The sequence below is a fragment of the Dunckerocampus dactyliophorus genome, chromosome 7 (genome assembly GCF_027744805.1).
Source record: "Dunckerocampus dactyliophorus isolate RoL2022-P2 chromosome 7, RoL_Ddac_1.1, whole genome shotgun sequence".
NCBI classification, from domain to species: domain Eukaryota; kingdom Metazoa; phylum Chordata; class Actinopteri; order Syngnathiformes; family Syngnathidae; genus Dunckerocampus; species Dunckerocampus dactyliophorus.
This window is the reverse complement of record NC_072825.1, coordinates 25293048-25320872: the sequence shown is the minus strand read 5'-3', so window position 1 is coordinate 25320872 and position 27825 is coordinate 25293048. Positions and strand designations below refer to the sequence as shown.

Here is a 27825-nt window from a genome sequence, read left to right as displayed (position 1 = left end):
ACGTGTGGGCCATTCGTGCTTGTGTGAGAGGCCATATGTAAACGCTGCCTCCCTCGCCTGCGGTGTGGGGGGAGGGGTGGGGACGTCCTCATATAAACGTGCAGGGAAACCCCAGCAGGATTAAGCGAGAGAGAGGCACGGAGAGGACACCAGACGCTCCATTTGACTGTGAATAGCAGCAAGGACCATATTTTACAGTCACGACTTTTCTCAAGTTTTCATATGACAATGGTAGAAGTGGTACATTCTCCCTAATTGAGCCCAACTTTGCCGAGCCGGCACCATGATGTCCAGCGTCCGCCGGCACAGCCTCCGTCTCCAGACCGAGCTCCACCGCTGGAGCATCTGCGACCCCGGCACCCACCTGCTCCCGGACGGCCTCCTCGCCCGCGTCCCCGCTTGCATCTCCCGCTCCAAGTCGTGCACCAGCTCCGCCGGGGAGTCTGACGGAGGCAGCCGCGGTAGCTGGTCCTCTTCTGACTCGGTTATCTCCGCCGACTCCGGCACCCCGTACCAGGTGGTGCTCCTCGGGGCCAGCGGGGTCGGTAAGACCGCCTTCGCCTGCATCTTCTCCGGGGCTGCGGACAGCATGGACAGTGATGATTGTGAGCTGTGTGGAGGTGAGAACCGAGCATTCACTTACAATTACAATATGTTTTTAACATATCTTTTCATTTTGAAGTTTTTTTTAAACTACGTTTTTGGCTGTTTTTTTTTTTTTTGCAGGGGTGTCCAAAGCCATTTTTGACCCTCAGCTTATTTTTTATTGGCACAAATCGACATATTCTGAAAGTTTAATTAATTACTAGTTTATTAAATATATCCTTAGATATTACACTAATAACTATTTGTTTTGTTTTGCACTGGATTGGTTTTACCATCTTTAATGCACAGAATTGCCCCCGTATCTTTCATTTTTGTGTAAACCCTGGTTTGTGTAGTGTATAACTGCACTCTTTAGATTATCTACTGCAGGGGAGATATTAGGATAATATGAACATTATCTTTGTAAAGGTTTGTGGCTCGTTCATGTGTACCTAAAGAAGGTGGTGCTGATTTTATATAATCACACAATCTAACTTTCTTTTTCCAGATGAACTGCAAGAAAAGGAGATTGACGTTGATGGAGAAGCTGCAACTATAACTCTGTTAGACACGTGGGATGCAGAGGTGAGTCAAGCCAGTGAATGATAGCACCAGTCCACGGGCTAAATTTGTGGTAGGCCGGACCCCCAGCTTGCGCTACACATCTCCACAAACTGACTTATGTATGTGTTTTACAGATGGACAGTGAATGGGCTCAGGAGTGCTACATGCAATCAGGCGACGCCTTCCTGTTGTTGTACTCCATAACCGACCGGGCATCGTTCCTTCGGGCGTCGGAGCTGCGTGTCGCTCTGCGCCGCCTTCGCCCCGCCCAACACACGCCCATCATCCTGGTGGGCAACAAGTGTGACCTCGTGCGACGGAGAGAGGTTTCCACCAATGGTTAGATAATTTTTTGTGGTCAGTATAGTACAGGTGGGCGATATCAACATTTTGGTATCGATCTGATACCAAGTAAACACAGTGACAGTACTGCTACGGATTTTTATTTGGAAAAGTGAATGATTTTGCAATATTTGGGTTGATCTGCCCACATCTACAGTATAGTAGCCTCCTTTTTTTGACACCGTTATTCCTGGTTTCAGAGGGCCGTGCCTGCGCCGCTGTCTTTGACTGCAAGTTCATCGAAACCTCGGCCGCCATGCAGCACAACGTGTGGGAGGCCTTCCGCGGCATCGTGCGGCAGCTGCGTCTGCGTCGGAACTCCAGCGACGCTGCCGCCGCGGCTGCCAAGCGCCGGGGTCGCCGGGAGAGCCTGCCCATGAAGGCCAAGCGTTTCCTGGACAAGATGGTGGCGAGGAACAATCCCAGCGTGGCGTTCTGGCTCAAATCCAAGTCCTGCCATGACCTTTCAGTCCTGTAGGAGGGTGATTGACACATCTTAGCGACGAGTCGGCCGCGTGGGCTTGTGGAAAAGCAGATGGCGCCATGAGAGGCGTTCAAGAACACTTTTGGCCCTGATGATGACATGAACTGTTGAAAACCAATCGCTGCACAAGGACAATGCATTTACCGTACTCATGTTTTCATGTTTCTTCTTCTCTCCTCACTTTGCTATTTGTGCTCATTCCTGCCTTCAACTGCTAAAATGATTTATTTTTTATAATAACAAACTTTACCCTCGGCTAATGTGCACTTTTCTGTCAGTGTAATTACTCTGCCACCTGGATGTAGCTTCAGTGTTAAATAAAGTGACCTCACTGTTGAATTTAGAGAAGCCTCTTTTGTGTGTCCTATTCCAGCTACACAAAAAAATCGGACTGAAAATTAAATAATGAGTCATGATGATAATAATGTCACGGTGAATTTTCATTTGCTCCTCGAATGTGTGTGTGTGCGTGTGATTGGGCGCTGAGGCATTGATGAGAGATTTGGGTCACACTGTGACACCGAGCAACGAGCTTAAATCAGCACTCAAAAAGTCCAAATCATTTTGAGAGAAGATGTTGCCTGGGTGACGTTCAGGCGATGTGTGCGTTCTTGTCTTTCTGTCTTAGTGTGGTACACCTGCTGGCACTCCGCCCTTATTGTGGGGACTGTTTGTCTTTGCAAGGACATGAGAAATATGCTTGGGAAATATGCTCCTTTCACCCCGTTAGACTGTGTGTAGCTGTGTGTTCTTGTTTTTCTATTGTTATGTGGCACATCGTCCTTATTACGAGGACATTTTGGGTGGTCACCATGTTAGATTGTGTGAGTGTTCACATCTTTTTGTCTCTTGACACACCACCTTTAATGTAGGGACCTTTGTCTATGTGAGGACATTTTGTCTGGTCCACATCCCCCATCCTTATTATGAGCACCTGTGTCTCTTCATGGACATTTTAGTTGCTCGACACAAAAAATAATTGAATGAGCTCCTTTCACTTTATTAGGCTGTGTGTGTGTGTTCCTGTCTTTCTGTCTTTGTGTGGACAAAATCTTGACACCCCACCCCTATTGTAGGGACCTTTGTCGATGCGAGGACATTTTGTTAGGTCCACACAAGAAAATGCCAGCATGAACTTCTTTCAATCTATTAGACTGTGTGTATATGTGTTCTTGTCTTTCTGTCTTTGTGTCGCTCGACACCCCACCGTTCTTGTGAGGGCATTTTGGCTGGTCCGCACAAAAAATGCCAGGATAAGCTTGTTTCGCTATGTAGAGTGTGTTTGTTTGTGTGGCACAACTCTAGACACCCGCCCCTTAGTGTGGGCGCCTGTCTTTTCGTGAACATTTTTGTTGCTCCACACAAAAAAAATGATAGGTTGATCCTCCTTTCACCCTATTAGACTGTGTGTGTGTTCTTGTCTTTCTATCTTTGTGTAGCACAACTCTTGACACCCCACCCTTATTGTGGGGATCTTTGTCTTTGCGGGGACATCTTAGTTGGGCCACACAATACCATGAACTTCTTTCACTTTATTTGATTGTGTGCATGTCTGTGCGTGTGTGTGTGTGTGTTGTTGTTATCTTTGTGTGGCACAACCCTTGACACCCCACCGTTGTTGTGAGGACCTTTGTCTTTGTGAGGACATTTTGGCTGGTCCACTCAAAAAAACGATGGGATGAGCTCCTTTCACCTCGTTAGACGGTGTGTGTGTGTGTGTGCACCAGGTCCCCAACTAACGAACACAATTGGTTCCAGACGACCGTTCGCAAGTCGATTTGTTCGTAAGTCCAACAAAAGGTAATATTACCAATGATATAGGTACTACATGTACGTGTATACATATACAGTATATGTGTATGTATGTAAATATGAGTTTGGATGCAGTAGTAATATTAAAGGAGGATAATTAATGAAAAAACAATAATAAAAATGATATAATAATACGTAATGATAAATGTTATTTACCTTTGAAGAGGAGTGGTCGAGCATATGTCGTTGTGGTGGAGGAGGAGGAGTTACTGAAAAAAAGAACAAATGGTCGTCGTTGTTAGACTCTTCTAAAAGAGGTAGTGTTCTGTGGGTGGTGTAGAATTAAGCAGGCCTATTAACTCTTCATCAACTTTAATCACATGCTCTGTCCGGGTTGCATCATACAGCTACAACTTAGCCTTCCTTTCTCCTCTTCCTCTTCTTCCTCTACCTGCTGGTCCCATTAGCAGTGTCACAGTGCCCTCTACTGGTCAAGCATGTAGCAGTATAATTATGGAGTTACTACAAGGCAAAATACATGAAAATATAGACCAGTCAGCTTGTGTTCGTATCTCCGAATGTTCGCATGTTGGATGTTCGTAAGTTGGGGACCTAGTGTACTTGTCTTTCTATCTTTCTGTTGCACAACTTTGACAACCCACCCTTATTATGGGGACCTTTGTCTTTGTGGGGACATTTTAGTTGGGTCACACAAGAGAATACTACCATGAACTCCTTTCACTCTATTTGATTGTGTGTGTGTTTTTTTTGTCAATCTATCTTTGTGTGGCACAACTCTTGACACCCCACCCTTGTTGTGGGGACCTTTTTCTTTGTGAGGACATTTTGGCCGGTCCACTCCAAAAAATGATAGGATGAGCTCCTTTCACCTCGTTAGATGGTGTGTGTGTGTGTGTGTGTGTGTGTGTGTCCTTATCTTTTTATCTTTGTGTAGCACAACTCTTGACACCCCACCCTTATTGTGGGGACATTTGTCTTTGTGAGAACATCTTGATTGTTCCACACAAGAAAAATGCTAGCATGAGCTTCTTTCACTTTATTAGACTGTGTGTGTGTGTGTGTGTGTTCTTGTCATTCTATCTTTGTGTAGCACAACTCTTGACACCCCACCCTTATTGTGGTGACCTTTGTTTTTGTGAGGACATTTTGGTTGGTCCACACCAAAAATGATAGGATGAGCTCCTTTCACCTCGTTAGGCGGTGTGTGTGTGTGTGTGTTCTGGTCTTTCTATCTTTGTGTAGCACAACCCTTGACATCCCACTTTTATTGTGGCCATGTTTGTCTTGACGGGGACATTTTAGGTGTTACACTCAAAACATGATAGGATGAAATCCTTTCACCCCATTAGACAATGTGTGTGAGTTTGTAGTGCGTGTGTGTGTTACTACATCTGCGTCCATAACAGAGCACCAGGCACAAGGTGGAGCATGTTGTTTGTCACCATGTATGAATAATTACATAATGGTTAATGTGGCCGCTCTTGGTGCAGCTAAGTCACAGGTTGTGTTCAAACGTCCTCGCTGCTGTGAAACGGTGACTCATTCACAGGCTGTTCACTCCTCTCGGTTAAGGATTCACACACATTGTCGCCTTTTTCTTCCCCTTCTTCCTCCTCCTTCACAGCTTGTCACAGGATGTTTGGATAGATAAGGACGCTGGCATCTTCTCCGTAAAGACGTGTAAATATGCATAAGTATCACTGATGGGACATTTTAGCAGCAGCCAACGTCGACTGTTTAACGTTCACAACGGTGACCTGCCAGTTGACCCCCGTGACCTCATATTGTCGCTTTCCCGTGGCAGGGGGTGTGATCCATCAGCGCTATTGGCAAAATGAAAATCCTTATCAGTCATTGCCACTAATGGACAATCTGAAAGCAGTCCACTGGTGTGTAGGTCAAAGTCCAAAATGAGAAACTTTGCGCTGAGTAGTAGAATTTTTCGTCTCTTAACACTACCGTCTTCTTCTTTTTGTACAGTTTACTATGCCGTTTTCCATATTTCAAAATGATTATAGATACTTTCATAATGTCCAATTCACAGTTACCTATTGTGGTAAATGTCTAATCCAATGGTAAGAGACTACCTTCTACTGCTTTACAGTGCAAGAAACTAACCCTTCCACGCCTACTCTCAGATACAACCATGTGATTTTATACAGCCAATCAGTGACGAAAGGAAATAAGAATTCACTATTATGCTACAGCATTATATTAAGCTTGTATAGTATCATAAATAAAATGATAATGAATAAACATTTTTAAAAGTTACTCCAGTAAAACTAAAATTCTTATAGTGCACCACAATAATAAATAATATTCTAATAATACGTTATTGTGTAGTGCTCGTTTTCTATGCGCTTGTCCTGCCTAGGGTTGTGGGGGTATGCCGGAGCCTATCCCAGCTGACTTTGGGTGAGAGGTGGGGTACACCCTGGACTGGGCTCCAGCCAATCACAGTATTGTATATTAATATACTATCACATATAATAAATAGCGACTGCCTTTCATAACTAACAACACAAAATGGAATTAAAATAATTAATTATCATTTCTCTGAAAGAAAAATCTATTATACTGTACTTGTACTGTATATCATTGCTCTAAATTGCGTTTACTGCGGCGGTTTGCGTCTGAGTGTGAAGCTTCTGGGATCTAAATCCGAGGCCATGGTTCTCAGTGGGAAAAGGGTGGATGGCTCCCTCCGGGTTGGGAATGAGGTCCTGCCCCAGGTGGAGGGGTTCAAGTATCTCAGGGTCTTGTTCACGAGTGAGGGAAGGTTGGAGCGTGAGGTCGACAAGCGGATGGAGCCGGAAGGCAAAGCTCACTCTATGGTCCCACCCTCACCTATGGTCATGAGCTTTGGGTCGTGACCAAAAGAACGAGATAGCGGATACGAGCACCTGAAATGAGTTTCCTCATCGATAGGGTGAGGAGCTCGGTCATCTGGGAGTGGCTCAGGATAGAGCTGCTGCTCCTTCACATCAAGAGGAGCCAGTTGAGTTGGCACAGGCATCTAGTCCGGGTGCCTTCCTGGTGAGGTTTTCCGGGCATGCCCATCCAGGAGAAGGCCCCGGGGCAGACCTGGGACACGCTGGAGGGATTATGTCTCACAGCTGGCCTGGGAAAGCCTTGGTGTCCTTCCGGTGGAACTAGAAGAGGTGGCCGGGGACCGGGAAGTCTGGACTTCCCTACTAAGACTGCTGCCTCCACGACCCGGACCTGAATAAGCGGAGGAAAATGGATGGATGGATGGATGGATAAAAATGATTAAAATATTTCAAAAGCTCATACTACAAAACTCACATACTACATAATAATACTAGTAATAATAAGATATAGTATTAGTACAGTATATTAGTACTAGTATTAGTATACTAGTATTAATAATATATAATATTACTTAATAAATATCGACTGCCTTTTATATCTAACAAAGAGGCATATAACACATGCGATGATGAAAGAACAATGAATAAAGGCAATAGTCATATTTTTAAAAAAGACAACTTAAAGCAAAACTGCACTTTTTTTGGAATTTGCCAATCATCCACAACCCTTATGTGAGACATCAATACACATGTCTTTCCCTTTTGTATGTATTCTAAATAGTGAAAAACTGCTAGCATGAGGCAGCTCAGAATGCAGGTAATGGGACACACCTATGCCGCCTGTAAAGCCATCTAAAGCCATCAAAACACCTCCAAAAACCTCCAACAATGTTTGCTGTATTTTGGTCATTTTAAACAATACCGGAACTTCCTTCCTGGGCGCACTGATTTCACAGAGCCCATAGAAACGAACGCTACTTCCTTCAACGACAGCAGCATAGAAAGAGTGTTTGCTATTGCTAATAATGGCCAACATCCAGTGATGGCAAAAGTGATCGTTTTATGCTCGTACTCTGCAAAAATGCATTATCCGTCATGGGTACTAGTCTAAAACGAGCTCATCCCTAATTATCATGTAGCACTAGTGCTAAATGTTGCACTGAAAAAATTGTAACATAACAAAACAGTCTCTTCCAATGTCGGCTCTCATTGGGATGCCGACTGATGGGATGGGCGTATCTTTCAGCTGTGCTCCCCGTTCAGTTGGTAAAAAATGCTGAGCGCAAACGGGCATCTAGCCAAGTTGAGAGCAAGTATCCACTGCTTCAGTCTGCCACAACCTTCTTCTATACAAGTGCAAGGCATGATTTATAACCTAGCGTTAACTTTTCCAAACTTTCCCAGCAGCAGTTCCAGTAGCTAACATTACCTCTCGGTAGTGGCTTGAGGCGTGAGTGAGGTGGTGTGTCACTATGTCAGGAAAGTAGTTCTTCGATGTAAGCTCCTACAATAACAATGTCGCTGTAGCTCGGTTAATATACAGGTCACATTATGTAAATGGAACATTTGTTGTGGTTTTTTATGGGTTTTTTTACAGGACTTTATAGCCGAAATAGGTGAGTCCCATTACGTGCATTGTTAGCAGAACTCACAGAAAATGGAAAGACGTGTGTGTGTGTGTGTGTGTGTACATGTCTCACTGTGGATGATGGGCAAAATTCCAAAAAAGTGAGATTTATTATGTCCTCTATTTATTGTAATTGATCTTTATACGTTGTAAGAAACTGTTTAGGAATATTTATTTACAAAGTAGGTCATGCTGGACATGGTTTTCTAACTCAGCGTAGCAACAAAGCAGCCTTTTAGGCGATATATTTGGTTTGAAAGCATCAAAGTGATACAGCAGATGATATCATTAGCGTTCTGACTGTATTCCTCCTCTCGTTCTTTCTTTCCTCTCAGGCAGGCTTTCATTGGCTGAGGGCAGAGGTGATTAGACAATCATTAGATCCAATAAAACTTTGCAGGTTAGAATGTGGTTAACGTTTGACCAGACAGGATGAGGCTGCTCACATCAGTCTCCACTCGGAGTGACTGGCAAGATCTCTCCGGAGAAAGGTAAGACCACTCAATCTAAGCTCTCTGCTTTTCATTTGCATTTTATAGTATTTAACGCCATTTCTGTTGAAGTTGGATGTTTTTTGTATACGTTGAGCTTACGTTCAAGACCTTCTTTGGCGACAACTGCCAAATGGAAATATTCCAAGCTAACACTATAAATGGACAGTCATGTGATAAAAGAGCAAAATGTGTCATTTGCAACTCAATACTACAACACTTTGGTCTCTGTAGGTAAAAAAAAGTTCATATCTAACTACTTGGGTGTATTTATAAGCTTCCATGTTATAAATGTTTCACCCTGGGACAAGAAAATCATTAAAATGAATCATTTAGTTTGAATAAATATGGACAATGTTGGTTGAGGGACTTTACTAAAAGGTCACAGCTCAATGTCACCTTCACTTGTGTCTACTTCCCCCTTCACTACACTTCATGTGTCCTTTGTGTGGCCACGAACTGCCTAATCATGCGATAGAAAAGCTATTGTTTTTTTTTTGTGACAATATTGTCTATTAAATGTGTTTTTTTCTCCAGATTAGCAAAACATTGTCATAAATTTGTAAATAACTACAAATAATTTTATGTAAATGCGTATACATTTTGGAAATATGGGCCATTATTTTATTTTAAAATAATATACAGTTACAAAACCCATATTGCTTGTATATGTTGTTTGTTGTGAGCGGTGAGCCGTACAACTTGGTTCGATGGTCCTTGAACGCCTCATTTTAGGAGCGCTAACTTTCTCCCACGCTGCACGAATAGACTACAGTATACTGTATTTTCCCCGTCTTCTTTCACTCATATTTGGTCCCAAATGCTGATACCATGTGGGAACGCGTAAAGGTAAGTTTTGATGACACTATTGAGTGCTAATGTGCATATTTGTCGGTGCACAAGCTCAAGTTAATTCATGCTAGCACACTGCCTTTTACAGCACACGTCAAACGTCGTACTGGTGGATGGTGGGTCTGTATTCATTTTGTGCTTTAGCTTTACGCAATACATAATAAATAATAAGATACATCAGACCCCTATAATGTTGCTAGCATTGTAAAGACATAATCCTATATTAGATTGCATAGATTGTGCAGGTGTACCTAAAGAAGTGTCTCTTAGGTGCATAACTGTAGCCTTTTATAAGGCAAGGAACTGTATTTGCTAACTAAAGTATGTGGTACACGCCTCACACAAGGTAGCCAATCAGTGAATAAATGTAATGATAAAATTAACTATAAGTTATAGTCATATAATATCATGATATAAAAATGTATTTTCCATCTTCTTCTCAATCGATTATAATATTTAATCACGATTAATTGGAATTTGTACATAGTTAACTTGTAATTAATCACAATTAATCACAGATAGAAAGACGTTTTTACAGATAAGTGTACCTTTGAAAGATCATTTTAATGTTTTTAATACACCTATCAGCATGAGACTGGATAATATGTTTGCTTTATGCAAGTATAACTTGTGACTAACATTACAAATAAAAGTTTGCAAAAACACCCAACAACTAAGTGAAGTGAAAACAGGGTGCTAGAAAAATAAATATTGACAGCTTACTAAAAATAAAGTGCTCAAGATCAGATAAGATAAGATAAGACAAGATATGCCTTTATTATTTATTATTATTGTTTCATTATCAGTCAGTCGTTTACAGAACTATGACTGCGCCCGTGTACTGTAGTGCAGTCAGGCTATAGCTTAGCTTTTACGCAAACATACACACACACACACACACACACACACGCTTTTACACACACTTGACTCATTGAGCGCTGTGTGTGCGTGCTCGCTCACTTCCGCCTTTGTCCCCACATACTAAGGTGACACAAGCCCTCCAAGTAGCTGTCTTCGGCTATGCCTGCCGGTAACAAGCAGCTCGTAATCAAAATTTTAGCTTGCAGCTGAGAGACGGCTCGTAAATGAAAAGCACTTGTTAGCTGGGACACTTGTATGCCAAGGTACCACTGTTTAAATGACAATAAAAAATACCTGCAGTGCTCCAGCACATTCTCTAGATTCTTCAGTTTCTCCGTCTGAATACAGCAAGTAGCATTACAGGCTCGACATACGATAGTGACAATTCAACTCATAGCGACATTAGATTTAAAAAAACGTAGGTCTTGTCAAGATAGCCATCTTCAAGGGCTTTGAAGATAAACTCACCATAATAAAATACCCTTTTTCTTTCTCTGTTTCTGCTCAATACTTGTTCCCGCTTGTGGCTCAACATGAACTGCAACGCCGCTGCATTTTCCCAAACTACGGTGTGGCCTGAGGGTCAAACAGGACGTGCACACGTTAATCGCGCGTCAAAAAAAACACTGGCGTTACAGGGAATTTCCATTAGCTCGTTATTAATGTTTTAACTTTGACATCCCTAATATATACTGTATACATAAAACATATATGAAGACATTTTTGAAAAATTGTGATGGAGTGAAGCTGCGAAGTGGCGAGGGGCAACCAGTCCAGGGTGTACCCAGCTGGGATAGGCTCCAGCATACTCTAGTGAGGACAATGGATATAGAAAATGGATGGGTGGACGAGCGTGCTTAGGTAGCAGCAGGGTGGAGTCACGCCTACGAGGACATTAAGTTGCGTGCGGCTCAACGTGCAAGTGAAAGACGGATACAGTGTGCACGTGTGCGCTTTCACAAGGACGAACGGCTGCTTTTCTTCAGGAGGCTCTTTGTGACTCAGTGACATAACACTGTACACAGCAGAGAAAAATGCAGAAGAAGCCATGAGAGTTCAATCCTTTCAACTGGAATCACGCACTTGACCCGTATATGTCAACACCGCGTCTTAGTGGACTAGCTCATCAAGTCCTGGTCCACCGTGTCCTTATATAAAGTGTGAGACCCGACTGGGCAAAATTGATGCATTTATGTTGCCATGTGTTGTAGTATTGTTGAATTCATCACTATCGCTAAGCAGCGTGGTTTTTCCAAGGGAGATACTGCATGTGGTCGTGTCAAAATCAATAAAAACAGCGAACGAAAGGTGACGCTTACTTTCAAAGCTTCGGCATAGGTCCGAGGTCTTTTCTTCTTTCAGTTCTTTCATTTTTTCCGTAACTCACAAAAAGCACCCATTTCAATTTAGCACATATGGAGGAAAACCGTGTCAACAAACTGCCGCAGGTTGTGAAATCCTTTATGATCACCCATCCCCCTTACGTCTCTGGCCAAAGTCACAAGTAAATATGAAAGCAATGACGGCTTTCGCTTACGTCGACAACCGCTAATATCTCCACTGCGAGCTGCACTGTGTTTCCACAATTGCAAACACACGAGCGGAACATTGTGCTGAGAACTTCCCGTTTTCTTCCCAGACTGTGATCACGATGACTCCCATGGTGCATCTGTGTCTTCTGGCGCTCCTGCTCAGCTCAGTGAGTACACAACCCTGTCGGTACACTGCATATTCATAGGAAGTCCTCACAATCGCCACATTTCCCAGACGACACAATAATAAGTGATTAACAGAATGACTCATGGGTGACTCATTGAAGTGAAATGTGTCCTTTGATCCGCCCTGTCCTTGCTGGGGATTTGGCTTCAATAAACAACCGACATTTCTTGGTTGGGTGATGTTTAGGAGCTGAAGTGGCGGAGTGGAGTTCTTGGGCAGAATGTTTGTTATATTTGAAATGACGACATTTGACCTCTGATAGGCTGATGGGTCGAGCCTGGAGGGCAAGAAGGTCTCCTTTGAGAACATGGTGGTGGAGGTACCAGAGGGGACACCCGTACCGTATGTCCTCTATCAGGTATTACACGCACAAACACACATACTGACTTCATACAGTCATTTTTTGTAAGTTTCTGGTCACTTTCAGTTCCAAGTGAACCATCCAGGTGTGAATGGCTTCAGGCTGACTGGAGAAGGCAGCGATGCCGTCAAGATCTCAGAGGATGGGTGGCTGTACCTGGACAAACCTCTAGACTGGTCCCACAATGACAACTACCTGATTGCGGTAACACACTCATCATATACAACATGTTTATTGACCGTTTCATAGGAAACTGTGCAAAGACAAGTGTCGCTACTAAAAAAGCCGACATGGACAACTGTGACAACTGGTCTGACTCTAACCATTGGGGTTTCAGGGGTAAAAATAAAAACAATTAGCGCCTAACCCTCACAATTACGAGCGCACTTGAACGCCTCATAGCACAGAGCACACCATCATAGTAGAAAGAAGGAAGGAGACAGGCTTGAAGTTCTTCATTGCTCTCTGTGAGTTATATGAATAAGTAAGTAAGTTTGATGATTATGTTGTGTATTAAGAGTGTTTAATCTTGAAGGTTTAACTTATATTTGGTGTTCCAATCCCCGCACTGGAAAACCTGTCAATGTATGTGCGTGTCAGGATGGGAGAGAGTGGAGATTCCCCTGAAAATGAGGCTTTATCGCTGCTTGTATGTATTTTTGTCCATTGGATACTGTTTTATCATGTTTGCTCGACTTTCCTTTTCAATTTGGTATCAAATTAGTATGCAGATTTACATCATAGCGACCCATTCAAAGGGAAGCATCCCAACATCCTGCTGAAATCAAAGATATGTAGGACAAATAAGATACTTTATTCGTCTCCAAGAGAAAGTCACGTGTTATCTATTTATCAGTGCTCATGTAAAACGTTTACACAGCATAGAGAAATCAAATAGAAAATGAATAAATAAAATATTTAAAAAAAACCCCAGAAAAACAGAAAAAAACATGATGTTTTCAAATTGAACATGGACTGTATGACTGAATGTGTGTGTGTGTCCAGGTGGACGCTTTGGTAGATGATAAAGTCGCGGAAGGGCCAATTTACGTGACCATAAATGTGTTGGACGTCAACAACCACGCTCCAGTCTTCAATCAGAGTTACTACACTGCTCTGGTCCGAGAGAACTCTCCAGCAGGTCTGTGAGAGGTCTTAATAAGAGAAAGTGGAAATTCGACCTAACTGTAATGTACCACTGCAGGCGTCCCCTTCATTCGTGTGTTTGCGTCCGATCGGGATGACCCCTCCACTCCCAACGCCCAACTGAGATACAGCCTGGTCAGCCAGATCCCCAACAGGGAAAACAGTCTGCTCTTCCAGGTGGACCCCACCACCGGCGAGATCTCCACATCCCAACAAGGTGCTCCTCTTGTCGCTCCCACAGCTCACGTGCACAGAGCGAGATGCCAGTAATCTGTCTATCCATGCCTGTAATCTGGCGGCATAGTGCCACTGTCAAGCCGGATTACACTCATTTTGTGTGGGCAAGATTAACACAGATTGGAGGCAGACTGCTGAAATAAATAGCATGAGATTGAACACCACTTTGATTACTCTGAATCAGGAAGCACGTGAGTGACTGGAGAAGACTAGTTAACATCTGGATGGACACAGCACTGTTAACACACTACAACTGTTGTACGGTTGACTATGCCCTATTATTAGTTGAAAATATTGAAAGACAAGTTGAATGTAGTATTGTGGTCACCAGGAATCGGTAATGTTATGAGACATGACGTTAGATTACATTACCTTTCACACTGCATGGAGACTAGCTACTGAGCCAGCAGAGCCGAGCCGACATGTCATGGCTGAGATCGAATAGAAAAAAGGTTCTCCTCTCATTCTATGTGGAAGTGGTAAGTTTTGGGCTTCTTTGTCCTTCTTGCCCTGTCTGTTTGAAACACTTTCTTAAGTTTAGAATAAGTAAATTGGAGAGGCTAACTAGTTAGTTTGGTAGCTTGCTATGCTAGCGGCCGCAGCCTGCCCAATGTGTTGCAAACAAAGAATAATAGGAGTGTAAAAGTGACTAAAAGGGTGTTATTTCATGTGTACAGGGCTAAATCTGCATTTAGGAAGTCGTAAACAAGTTTTCTATGATCTAATTACGTAAATATTCAGTTTATTAATATTGAATTCTACTTCATGGAAATTCACTTAGTGCGGTCGGGTCTGGAACCAGAAGCAATGAGGGACGACTGTATTTGTTTTCTGTTCTCAAACATGGCTTAAAAAGTAATCATTCAAGTGTAAAAAGAAGTTAAACTCTGCTAAAAGTAGTGCAACTCAGAAACAAAAAGGAGTGTAATCAGCTTTCACTTTAATGGACAGAACTGGGAGGTGAGTCTCTTCACATAAACAGCCGACTACGTTCCCTTCTTTACGTATTGTCAGTGTATCCTTATTGTACGGAGTAACTATGGTAATGGAAATGGTTTGATTTTATTTGAACATACATATGTTTTACTTCGGTATACATCACATTTTACAATTCACAATTCCACATGTCCAAAAGGAGTAGGAAGAAGCAGAGCTTATTCAATTCTACCCGCTCTTTGTTTCACATCAATTGCTAATACATTTGTTCACTTCCTTTTCAGCATGTGCCCTTTGCCACTTCTGAAATAACATGAGAAAATGATCAAGAAATATATCAGTGTGTTACAATGAAGTTGAGGTGTGTAAATCTGTATGAACAAATTGCTGCAATTTGCATACAATTGCATAAAGTGCAGTTGTCATATGACATAGCATTGTTCAGGTGTTTCCCTGCGCCTCCGGATTCTTCTTCCTTATATTTTGTAAACATCAACTGCTTGTACCGTTTCTTGAAATGGCTCAGTTTAGTGCATTATTTGGGTTCTTTACTCAATTTGTTCCAGAACTGGATTCCACATGCTGATATGCTGAAGGTTTTTAGTGTCGTTCGTGCGTATGTGTTTTCAGTTTATTTTTTCCCTAAGATCATATTTCTTCTCTCGTCATGATTACGTTTTTGGGTAGCTGGTTGTTTTTTGCATAATTTTAGCTGTTTGAAGGTTTACCAGGTCAACAAATGTAATAGTTGTGATTTTAGGAATAAAGGGATGGTATGTTCTCTATAAGCGGCATTATGGATGACCCTAACTGAACTTTTTTGTAGCACAGTTAGTGGGTGAAGTGAACTTTCATAGTAATTGCCCCGTATCTCCACACAATACGTTAGATATGGTAAAACCAGAGAACAAGTCAAGTGATTTTTGGACCAGGACCTATTTTGCTTTATTCAGTATAGACATATTTTTTGCCACTTTATGTTGTATATTTTTCACGTGGGCTCATTTTAGAGAAATGTATTATCATTCACCCTGTCAACGTCCACGCCATCTATTTGTATTGTATTGTATTGTATGCTATTACCAGACGGCATTATTTTAGCTTTATCTACAGTAGGTTCAGGGACAATCTGTTTTTATCAAACCATCTTTCTAGTACAGTTATTGCATCTGTGACTTTCTTTATTAGCTCTTACTTATTTTACTTATTATAGCTTACTGTACTTATTTTATTAGCTCGTAAATTCTCCAGAACAAAATGCAGTGGTATCGTCTGCAAATAATACTAGCTTTAGGTCTTTTGTTGCTTTATGGATGTCATTTATATATAGGTTGAACAGTTTTGGTCCCCGTATTGACCCCTGGGGTATGCCGCATGATATATTTAAGCTTGCAGTTGTACTGTATATTCTCCTAGCTTCACATATTGCTTCCAGTTTGCTAAGCAGCTTTTTACCCAGTTCAGTACTGGCCCTCTGATTCCATACCGTTCTGGTTTGTTAATTAAGATAATATGAATTGTATCAAGTGCGTTTGTCAGATCCATAGATACTGCACCTGCGCACTCTCTGCAGTCTACAGCGTTGGTAATTTCCTCGCTTATTTCAAGTAGTGCCAAGGAAGTTGTATCCGTATTGGCTGTCCGTGAATAAGTCATTCTTTCTTCATAGCTTTTTTTCATAGCTTTTCAATGATTTTGAGGAAATTGTGGCAATAAAGAAACTGGTTGGTACTTGAAATGATGTTTGTCTCCAGTTTTGAAAATTGGTGCTACTTTAGCTATTTTCATTTTATTTGGAAATATATCCATCTTAAATGATAAATTACTGATGTACAACAAAATCTCGTTCATTACCTTTTTTATCGTTTCCATTTCCATTTCATTACAATCAGTTGATGTTTTTGCTTTACTTTTATTGACAATATCAATTATTTCTTTTTTTGCCACATCAGTGAGGAACATGGACTTCCTGTCTATGATTGAATTCCCTTCTTCCGCTGACAAGTAATTTGGGATCTTTTCTTGCAGATTTGGTCCAATGTTTGCAAAGTATTTATTACCTAATTCATATCCCCATTTTAAACATTTCCACCTATGAAATACGGAGGGTAATCTCCTTTCTTGGATCCATCCCTGATACTGTGTAGGAGCTCACCTAGGGAAGAGACACGTGTTCCACTTTTTCCGGCGTCACAATCAGTTCCATATCGTGTTCCACCGAAAAAGTCCGTCTTCTTGCTGAATGAGCATCATTGTGAACAAACAGGTGAACAAAGCCTCACGGCCAGTGAGACAATCCAGTACGCCAGAGGAGAAGACCGTGGCGTTGACGCTCTGAAGGCAAAGTTTGACGACTACTGTCCCGCGCCGACCATCCCACATGAAGAGAATCCCTTCTTCACCTGTGTGGAGAGAGCAGGTGTGTTCCTGCATCTTTTATTTTATTTAACCGCATTCGTTGAATTGAAATCTTTTACTATCTGTTTGCACGTTAACACGTTGATCAGCAGCTTTAAAAACATATACAATACATATATTTACTTTTATTTTTACTAAAGGGGCAACAATTTCCTATTTGCTAGTTGATACTATGTTAATTGAATTTGTATTTCATGTTTATTCTTTAACTTGATGTGCAATAATTACCACTTATTAGTGCGCTTGTCGATTTAATTTAAAATAAATACGTTTTTTTCTTCATTTTAATTGTAATTAATTTTTTATTTTGATTTATTGAATATGTATTCTTTCAATGAAGGTGCAAAACAAACGGGTTCGTTGGTTCACTTATTTTATTTCGTTTGGTTTTATTTCTTTATTTTATTCAGCGATCAGCCCTTTTAATATGACGCTATTGAGAAAAGAAAGAAAGAAAAGAAAAACAAATTCCAGAAACTCTCCATGGAGTTTTTTTTTTTTTTTTTTTTTTTTTTTTTTTTTTTTTAGAAATATTCCGAATTGGACAAAATTCAGAATACAGTGGTGTGAAAAAGTGTTTGCCCTATATATAATAATAATTAAATTAGCAAATGAAGATTTTTATTTTTAAGGGAGAAAAAAAATCCAAACCTACATGGCCCTGTGTGAAAAAGTGATTGCCCCCTAAACCTAATAAGTGGTTGGGCCACCCTTAGCAGCAACAACTGCAATCAAGCGTTTGTGATAACTTGCAATGAGTCTCTTAAAGCGCTGTGGAGGAATTTTGGCCCACTCATCTTTGCAGAATTGTTGTCATTCAGCCACATTGGAGGGTTTTCCAGCATGAAGTGCCTTTTTAAGGTCATGCCACAGCATCTCAGAAGGATTCAGGTCAGGACTTTGACTAGGCCACTCCAAAGTTTTCACACAGGGCCATGTAGGTTTGGATTTTTTTTCTCCCTTAATAATCAAAAGTTTCATTTAAAAACTACATTTCGTGTTCAGTTGTGTTGTCATTGACTAATATTTAAATTTGTTTGCTGATCTGAAACATTTAAGTGTGACAAACATGCAAAAAAATAAGAAATCACGCCACTGTATATGGCAATCTGTGTAAAATAACAGACAAGCATGGAAACCTTTGTATGTTTTAATTGTATTACTGTTTGTTTCAATGCAGCCAAGTGTCTTTTAGTGTATTTAGCAACCTTAACTTTTTGATTATTTCACTCATCATCATCTTCTGTGGTGTCAGAGATGAGAAGGAGGAACCTAAACCCCCTGGAGGACCCGGACTACACCTTGTTTGTGCGGGTCCAGGACATGGGGGGAGCGTCAGAGACAGCGTTGAGTGGTAACACCAGAGTGCACATTGTGGTGCAGCCCAACCTGTGGGTGAACCCTGGCCGGATCAGCATTAGAGAGCACGCGGAAGGATCTTACCCGCGTATCGTTGCAAAGGTGAGGACACTTCTGAGATGAAGATGCTTGACAAGTCACGAGTACTCATCGCGGTGTCTGCTTTTAGGTCCAATCCAACGATCCTAACGCCGTCTACAGGCTTGTACAGAAAGACAGAGAGCTGACCTTCCCCTTCCAGATCACAGAAGATGGAGAAATCCTCCTGACGGAGGAGTTGGACAGGGAAGAGAAGGACATGGTGAACAACAATAAAGCTCTCCTACGTCATTATTGTTCCACGGAGGGCTGACGGTGAGCTTGGTCTTGCTTGTCTTTCAGTACATCCTGGTGGCGATGGCAGAGGATGAGTATCAGAACCAGGTGGATCCACCCATGGAGATCCAGGTCGTGGTGGAGGACGTGAACGACAACGCACCCGTGTGTGTGAATGAGGAGAGTGTGTTTGAGGTGCAGGAGGATGAGCCTGTAGGTGAGACGTTCTAGGACATGTTTACAGTGGATTGTAAGAATAAGTTACTTGCTGGCATGGATTGAGTTTACCTGTATTCCCGTCAAAATCACTCACTGCTAAATCTATGATAGTATCTAGTATAACCAACCAGCAGTTAGACCGGCACTTCCTGTGCAATCTCCTCGCACAATGACACAGCAGTCCGGGCACAGTGAGGGGGAGATACCGCCGTATCTACGGAGCGGAACATCCACTGTGAAACTATCTTCACCACGGTACACCGTGGACATGTCTGCATGGGGGTGTTGCGTTTTCTTCTTCTTGCGGGTGGCGGGAGTCGAGTGGCATTACCACACCTACCATGTTGGAGAGTGACCTAGAGTTCCAAACGTTATACGGCAACCGAATCAGCCCGATCTCGTGGCCGAAGCCGAAATTATCCGATCTTCAAAGTACAGCGGATCGGCAGCCGATCCCGATCCTGAAGATGGGATCGGGACATCCCTATTTAGTAGCATAGAGTTGAAATGTTATTTAAAGTTACAATGTTATGAGAAACAAACAAAACAAAACAAAGTTGTCATTTCTGGAGAATTAGGTTGGGGAAAAAGTTATAATCCTACGGGAATAACGTCAAAATGTTATGGGAATAACGTTGTAATATCATGACATGAAGATTTAAAAGGAGATTATTTGACAAGAAAGTTGAAATATTTGAAAATAACCCAGCAAAAATGGGAAAAAAAGAGTAAAGATCGAAGTTCATACAAGCAGTACTCTTTCACAAAGCTGAGATGCAGTTTTTTCTTGAAATATATCAAACTTCTTAGCAGATTTTACAAAATATCCAAGTGGCCCTTGCGTCCTGTCATTTATGTGGCCCTTTGTGGCCCTTCCTGGAAAAAGACACCCCTGCTTACTACTTACGTTATAGCTTTCCTTATTAACATTACCTTTCTCCACTGCCTTATCGTGTGGGACGTGGCGTCCATTTTGGCTCAAGTATACTGTTTAATAAATAAATACAGTAAATGTAAAAATATTTCATGTTAAAATGTACAAAGTAATGAAACGTCGCACTGGCTTCTCACTCTTTCTTGTGCTTTCAGGCAGCCTGGTTGGACAACTGCTGGCCCACGATGACGACGAAGAAGGGACGCTCAACGCTCTGCTGACCTACACCATCGTGTCCCAAGAGCCGACCACCTCGCTTGGCTCCTTCGCCATCGACGCCGCCTCTGGTCGAATTCAAGCACTGCGCTCGCTGCAGCGTCGAGAGCATCAGGTGTACAAGCTCAGCGTCCGAGTCAGTGATCCAGGTAAGACGCACACACACACACACACACACTTAGTGGTGTGTCGTGTGTTCATCACGTCTGTCCCTCAGCTTACAGTGCAGATTGCAAGGTTGTGGTCAAGGTCATTGATGTCAACAACGAGCTGCCTCTCTTTGAGAAGAATGATGTAAGGGCACACAGAAACGTGTGTTGTATATGTGTGTGTGTTAATATGTGTGTGTGTTGCGGCGTGCAGTATGGCAGCCACACGCTGGCGGAGGACGTGGACGTAGGACACACGGTGCTCAGCATCACGGCGTCAGATGCGGACGACCCGGAAAGCGGCAGCTCCTACATCGAGTTCCACATCTCAGAAGGCAATGATGACGAGGTCTTCGCCGTGAAAACAGACGGGAAAGGCGTCGGCCACCTGGTCATCGCTAAGGTACGCAAGACCTTTGACCTTTGAAAATGAAGTTTTTCACAAGCTGTTGGCACTCAACTGAAATCTTGTGGCGCCTCACACACACCACGGTTATCATGTATTTACTTTTGTATTGGGGGTGACAGTGAGTGATAATAATGATAATGATTACAATAACATTACAGTCGTCATAGTAATACTTTTTTAAAAACTAATTGTCATGAGCAGATAAATAATTTTTCACGCTGATAGCAGAGAACTACATTTTCTCGTTTGGCTCAAATGAAGCATGTATTGTTTATTATAGTAATTATCATTATTATTGTTATCATAATATTATCACTATCTAATAATAGTAATGTTTACTTCATTAGTATTGTATTTTATCATTAATACCATCATTTGACTCTATTATTATTATTTTTACTATTATAAATAAGATGTGTTAAGGTCAGAAATAAAATGATCATTAACATTATTATTACATACAATAAATGTTAATTTAAATAGTCACTTAATTGTATTAATAGTTTCTACATTTATTTTTATATGATTATTGTTATTAGTACTAGTATAAATACATATGTATTATGGGTCAAAAATAACTATTCTTACCATCCTTATTATTAAATAGAATAGAAGTTGATTAAATAAAAACACAATTTGTTTATTTATTACAATTTAAAAGACTCATAATATGTATATTATAATATATATTATATATTATTATTATTATGCTGTGCACCTGAAATACAGGAGTTATTGTCAGTGAATAAATGAATGAATAAATGCATAAATACATCAATAAGTATTTATTATTATTGCTATTATATACAAAGAAGCTTTTTAATGGGTTATGTTGCTGCTATAAAAGCTAAATTACTGTTCTTAGTGATGATATATATCCTGTACATTTTATTAATGGTTCCAAAAAAAAGGATGGGCTTCTATTATTATCATGAAATAGATATAACATGCTATTAGTTGAAGACGGCCACAATGTATCCCACCACACATCTTCTGTATTGCAGCGGTTGAATGTAAATAAGATCAGCTCTTCAACTTTGGAGTAATACTTCCCACATGTCCATTATGTGTTTGTTTGCAGCCACTGGACTTCGAGACGTCCACCTCCTACAAGCTGAAGATCGACGCTCGTAACCCGGAGCCTTTGATGAGCGGCCTGGAGTACGGCAGCGAATCCAGCACCTACGTGTCGTTGTCTGTCACCGATGTGGACGAAGCCCCGGAATTCATGTTGGACATGCTGGATGTGAGCGTGCTAGAAAACACCACCAAGGGAGCTGTGCTGCTCACTGTGGAGGCCAAGGACCCCGAGGGCAAAGAGATACGGTAAAAGCCCTCCAGGGGGCACTCACACATTCCAACATGAATTAATGCTGTTTTATTTGTTAATTAGCAGAGTTACCCAAAAAAACACACAGTAGATTTCATACATGGGCCACGGATGATAAAAGATCAAAGACATTCACTTGCAGCTGTTACAGTCTGGGACGGCAGGATGGGTCTTTGTACCCTTTATAAATGTACATTACTGCCACCTACAGGATCGGAGTGGAACAGCACTGGCCAGAAAGTTGTAATTTGCCAAACCAAATGAGCCAGTTTGGCCTTGGGGGAGGTCTATTGGTGCGTTTGGTGTTGTTTTAGCCAACAAAGCCCAAAGGGCCCTTAAACAGAGATATTCTAATGGTCCAGCCCGTCAGTGGCACCAAAGTTCTCTTCATACTTTGTGAGCAACTAGCATTTTTGCAACAGATTCCTAAAAAGAGCAGAATTCTCCTGTTATAAAGAGGATCTTTGACGTTTTTTGTATCAAATTCCTAAAAACAGCAGAGCGCACCTCTCATAAAGAGGATCTTTGACTTGCTTTTTTTGCAGAAGATTCCTAAAAACACCAGTATGCTCCTGTCATATAGAGCATCTTTGGCTTGTGCTGTTTTTGTATCAGGTTCCCAAAAACTGCAGAGCACTCTTGTCATATAGAGAGGATCTTTTGACTAGCATTTTTTGTATCAGATTTTGTATCGATGGCACCAAAGCTCTGTTCAAAATTTGTGAGCAACTAGCATTTTTGCAACAGATTCGTAAAAACAGCAGAGCGCTCCTGTCATATAAAGGACCTTTGACTTGCATTTTGCAGAAGATTCTTAAAAACAGCAGTGCGCCGTTGAGGATCTTTGACTTATATTTTTGCAGAAGATTCCTATGACAGGAAGAGGAATCTGCTGCAAAGACAATAAGATACTAGAGGATCTTTGACCTATGTTTTTGCAGAAAATCTTTAAAAACTTCAGAGCACTCCTGTTCTATAGAGGATCTTTGACTTGTTTTTGCAGCCGATTCCTAAAAACAGCAGAGCGCTCCTGTCATATAGAGGATCTTTGACTTGTTTTTGCAGCCAATTCTTAAAAACAGCAGAGCGCTCCTGTCATATAGAGGATCTTTGACTTGTTTTTGCAGCCGATTCCTACAAACAGCAAAATGCTCCTGCCATATAAAGGATCTTTGACTTGTGTTTTTGCAGCAGATTGCACAAAAACAACAGAATGCTTCTGTGATTGGGACGATCTTTGATTAGTGTTTTTATAGCAGGTCCTTAAAAACAGCAGAATGCTCCTGTCATATAGAGGATCGTTGAATTATGTTTTTGCAGCCAATTCATAAAAAAAGAGCAGTATGCTTCTGTCATTGGGAGGATCTTTGACCTGTGTCTTGATAGTAGGTCCTTAAAAACAGCAGAGCGCTGCTGTTAATAGAGGATCTTTGACGAGTGTGAACATAGTGCTTCTTGGCTACCATTTAGTGATGTAAAAGTTTTAAGATAATACAAGCTTGTGTTGACATACTCTATGTATATATACTATATATAATATATATAGTATATATACTATACATACAGTATGTCACAAAAGTGAGTACACCCTTCACATTTCTGCAAATATTTTAGATCTTTTCATGGGACAACACTGAAGAAATGAAACTTTGCTACAATGTAAAGTAGTCAGTGTACAGCTTGTATAACAGTGTAAATTTACTGTCCCCTCAAAATAACTCAATACACAGACCTTAATGTCTAAACTGCAGGCAACAAAAGTGAATACACCCCAAGTGAAAATGTCCAAATTGGGCCAAAAGTGTCAATATTTTGTGTGGCCACCATTATTTTCCAGCACTGCCTTAACCCTCTTGGGCATGGAGTTCACCAGAGCTTCACAGGTTGCCACTGGAATCCTCTTCCACTCCTCCATGACGACATCACGGAGCTGGTGGATGTTAGAGACCTTGTGCTCCTTCACCTTCAGTTTGAGGATGCCCCACAGATGCTCAATAGGATTTAGGTCCGGAGACATGCTTGGCCAGTCCATCACATTCACCCTTAACTTCTTTAGCAAAGCAGTGGTTGTCTTGGAGGTGTGTTTGGGGTCGTTGTCATGTTGGAATACTGCCCTGCGGCCCAGTTTCCGAAGGGAGGGGATCATGCTCTGCTTCAGGATGTCACAGTACATGTTGGCATTCATGGGTCTTTGTACTCCTCACCTGGTTTCCGCCACACACGCTTGACACCATCTGAATCAAATAAGTTTATCTTGGTCTCATCAGACCACAGGACATGGTTCCAGTAATCCATGTCTTTAGTCTGCTTATCTTCAGCAAACTGTTTGCGGGCTTTCTTATGCATCATCTTTAGAAGAGGCTTCTTTCTGGGATGACAGCCATGCAGACCAATTTGATGCAGAGTGCGACGTATGGTCTGAGCACTGACAGGTTGACCACCCATCCCTTCAACATCTGCAGCAATGCTGGCAGCACTCAGGCGTCTATTTTCCAAAGACAACCTCTGGATATGACGCTGGGCACGTGCACTCAACTTCTTTGGTCGACCATGGCGAGGCCTGTTCTGAGTGGAACCTGTGATGTTAAACCGCTGTATGGTCTTGGCCACCGTGCTGCTGCTCAGTTTCAGAGTGTTGGCAATCTTCTTATAGCCTAAGCCATCTTCGTGTAGCGCAACAATTCTTTTTTTCAGATCCTCAGAGAGTTCTTTGCCATGAGGTGCCATGTTAAACTTCCAGTGACCAGTATGAGAGAGTGTGAGAGTGATAAAACCAAATTTAACACACCTGCTCCCCATTCACACCTGAGACCTTGTAACACTAATGGGTCACATGACACTGGGGAAAGAAAATGGCTAATTGGGCCCAATTTGGACATTTTCACTTAGGGGTGTATTCACTTTTGTTGCCTGCAGTTTAGACATTAAGGTCTGTGTATTGAGTTATTTTGAGGGGACAGTAAATTTACACTGTTATACAAGCTGTACACTGACTACTTTACATTGTAGCAAAGTTTCATTTCTTCAGTGGTGTCCCATGAAAAGATATAATAAAATATTTGCAGAAATGTGAAGGGGTGTACTCACTTTTGTGACATACTGTATATATATATATATATATAGAGAGAGAGAGAGAGAGAGAGAGAGAGAGAGAGAGTATTCCTTGGCTTTGTGAAAATAGCAACACTAGCAGGTGTGTGGCTTGTAAGAAGATGATCTGTGTGATTTATCATGACGCCATCTTGGCCTGTCACCATAATCGATGAATCCATTAATCGAGCGATCAAACAAGTCCGTCATTTTGTTGGCCTCAATAAATTGACATGCGCATGCGTGTTTGTTTTCCTCTCTCGTCTCTCTTTTTACCGCACAGGCTTCACTCTGCACATTGGTGAAGTTAGCTTCATGTTGGACGTTGGATATTTGGCTCCGTCGCTGTTCATTTCACATTGGCAGTTGGATATTTGTCTCCGTAGCAACAGCCGTAGTTCCCCCAAAATGTGCACGGTGATACTCTTACTAGCTACCGACAATAGCCAGTATAAGCTAGCTGGGTTAGCTTGGTTTAGCGGAGCATGCTATTGCGGCTGTGTGTGTGTGCTTCAGTTGATGTACCCCAACGTTTTAGGTTGGCCACTGACTTCGTGCAAGTTGTGTGTGAAATGGGGACAACAGCCACGGCTTCAAGAGGCACTTGATAGCTATCTCATTTAGCCATAGTCAAAACACATTTTCATCACACTTCCGGCCTTCAAAATAAAAATAGCTTACATTAATAAAGCTATTAAAGTTGCATCTGCAATTTGATTTAAAAGCTCTTGACATTCCAATTACAATGTTAAATACTCTTGAGAAATTACATTTTATTGCTTTTGGTCTCAAAAAATGTTGTCAATAATATCAATTATCACCGGTAATTTGGAGGACAATTACCGTCCAGCAAAACGTGTCATCGTGACACGCTTAAAGCCGTCAATAGCTCCACTCCATGTGGGTTTGGGTGCCGGTGTAGTTTTGTTTTTGGTGCACCACGTGCGTGCGCACATGCACAGTATTGATGTGTTGACCAGTGTAAAGTGTGCGTGTGCTATTTTGTTGTGCAGTTTTAAGATGGACAGCGACCCTAAGGGGTGGCTGGAGATGGACGCCGCCACGGGACAGATCAGGACCAAAGACAAGCTGGACAGGGAGACTCTGGAGACATTTGAGGTCAAGGTCACGGCCTTTGAAAAAGGTCAGAGACAGCATTTATGGATTTTTCCTCCCAAGGCCATCATGCATTGCTCCAGTGACCTGTGACCTTTCAAAGTGGAATGAAAGTCTGGTGTTTGACAGATAACCCGGACAAGTATGATGAGCGCGTGGTGTCCATGAGGCTGCTGGACGTCAACGACAACGTCCCCAAACTGACAGAGAGGCAGGCCTTCATCTGCGTGCAGAAACCGGAAGCGGTCTTCATCAAGGCTCGTGACGCAGACGGCCCCCCCTTCTCACAGCCTTTCACCTTCGCCTTCGCACACGGAAAGAAGTCCCACAACTGGGACCTGCAAGTCGTGGACGGTACACCAAAAAGCTGATCTACCGGCTCTCGCCTCGTCCATCACGTCCGTCCTCATCTTGTGTTCCTCATGCAGGAACCACCGCAAAGCTGACCCTGAAGAAAACACCTACTGAAGATAAAACCTTCTCGCTGCCCATCAACATTAAAGACAACTCAGGAATGGGAGTCACACAAGCCTTTGATGGTACAATACACTCATAGTCCTACTACAAGTACTAGCAATAATATTTATCATAACAACACTACTACTAATAACAATATGTAATAATTAGGATTGTCCGATAATATCGGCCCGATATTGCCATAAAAATGTGATATCAGCCAACAACAGCATAAGTTTTTTCCTTACATTGAAAGCCGATATAAAGCTTTCAGTGCAAACGTCGCAAAATTGTAACATTGCTGAATCACAGTGGTACTCTCCCCCCTCCTGATCACGTGACCATTCATGTTGCTGTTGTGTTTCCACGTAAAGTCCACGTGTGTACGTGCACGGAGCTGGGCTACTGCTACACGGCACCCGCCGAACACGGCTTCAAATACGGCCTGGGACCCACCATCGGCATCTTGGCGGGAATTCTGGGGTTCTGCGGTGAGTCTCCCAAAGTCATCATCACTACTTCTCCCTTTTGACCTCCTCTTGTACGACTCACTAATACGCTCATCCACATTTATGCTCTTTGTCTTTGCTTTTCTGCAGCGATCGTCTTCGTCATCGTGATCAAACGTTCGAGGAAACAGAAGAAGGCGGCGACGGAGGAGAGGAACGCCTTAATGTAGAGATGGCATAGACCATTTGCCTTTCACGTGAGGACTTGTGAAGGACATGAAGGTCCATTAAGAGGTTAGCTTAGCCTGCAGTCATCCGTAAAAAGACATTTTCTAGCTTATCGTATTTACTATTTGCCGGACGTAATTCCAAAAAGGCGGTAGAACCCTAATTTATTGACACGTGGCCCCCACACATGTAACAATCCTGAATGTTTGTCATGTTTGTTTTGTGCAATGACTGCTCTTTTCCCCCAATAAACAAAGCAAGTGGGCGCCACTTTAGCACTCTGGCCGCTGCTTTCAACACACCGGCATCTCGTCTAATTCCTGACATT

At 42.0% G+C, this 27825-nt stretch overlaps 2 protein-coding genes and 1 long non-coding RNA gene across 6 annotated transcripts; 2 read left to right on the top strand and 1 right to left on the bottom strand.

Annotated features, from left to right (window-relative positions):
- On the top strand, positions 1–2306 carry gem (GTP binding protein overexpressed in skeletal muscle). The gene is made up of 4 exons (XM_054781173.1): positions 1–620; positions 1094–1170; positions 1284–1488; positions 1692–2306. Exons 1-4 carry the CDS (start codon positions 284–286, stop codon positions 1967–1969), a joined length of 897 nt encoding a protein of 298 aa, XP_054637148.1. The 5' UTR covers positions 1–283; the 3' UTR covers positions 1970–2306.
- LOC129184819 (uncharacterized) lies at positions 1594–21286 on the bottom strand. 2 transcript variants are annotated; one of them, XR_008571970.1, is made up of 4 exons: positions 18671–21286; positions 6652–17211; positions 3944–3996; positions 1594–1963 (listed from the first exon to the last, which is right to left on the bottom strand). It is a non-coding gene; the product is annotated as an uncharacterized LOC129184819 (long non-coding RNA). The 2 variants fall into 2 exon arrangements; XR_008571969.1 differs by having other exon boundaries at positions 3944–17211.
- On the top strand, positions 8624–27796 carry cdh17 (cadherin 17, LI cadherin (liver-intestine)). 3 transcript variants are annotated; one of them, XM_054781171.1, is made up of 19 exons: positions 9413–9546; positions 12050–12109; positions 12392–12487; positions 12557–12694; positions 13496–13631; positions 13695–13853; positions 17076–17228; positions 18483–18688; positions 18756–18887; positions 18968–19118; positions 20210–20419; positions 20488–20564; positions 20634–20822; positions 21910–22154; positions 26262–26392; positions 26494–26718; positions 26793–26903; positions 27195–27311; positions 27420–27796. In XM_054781171.1, exons 1-19 carry the CDS (start codon positions 9529–9531, stop codon positions 27497–27499), a joined length of 2634 nt encoding a protein of 877 aa, XP_054637146.1. In that variant the 5' UTR covers positions 9413–9528; the 3' UTR covers positions 27500–27796. The 3 variants fall into 3 exon arrangements, with proteins under 3 accessions (XP_054637145.1, XP_054637146.1, XP_054637144.1); XM_054781170.1 differs by lacking the exon at positions 9413–9546 and adding an exon at positions 8624–8697 and having other exon boundaries at positions 20488–20822; XM_054781169.1 differs by having other exon boundaries at positions 20488–20822.
- The last annotated feature ends 29 nt before the right edge of the window (positions 27797–27825 follow it).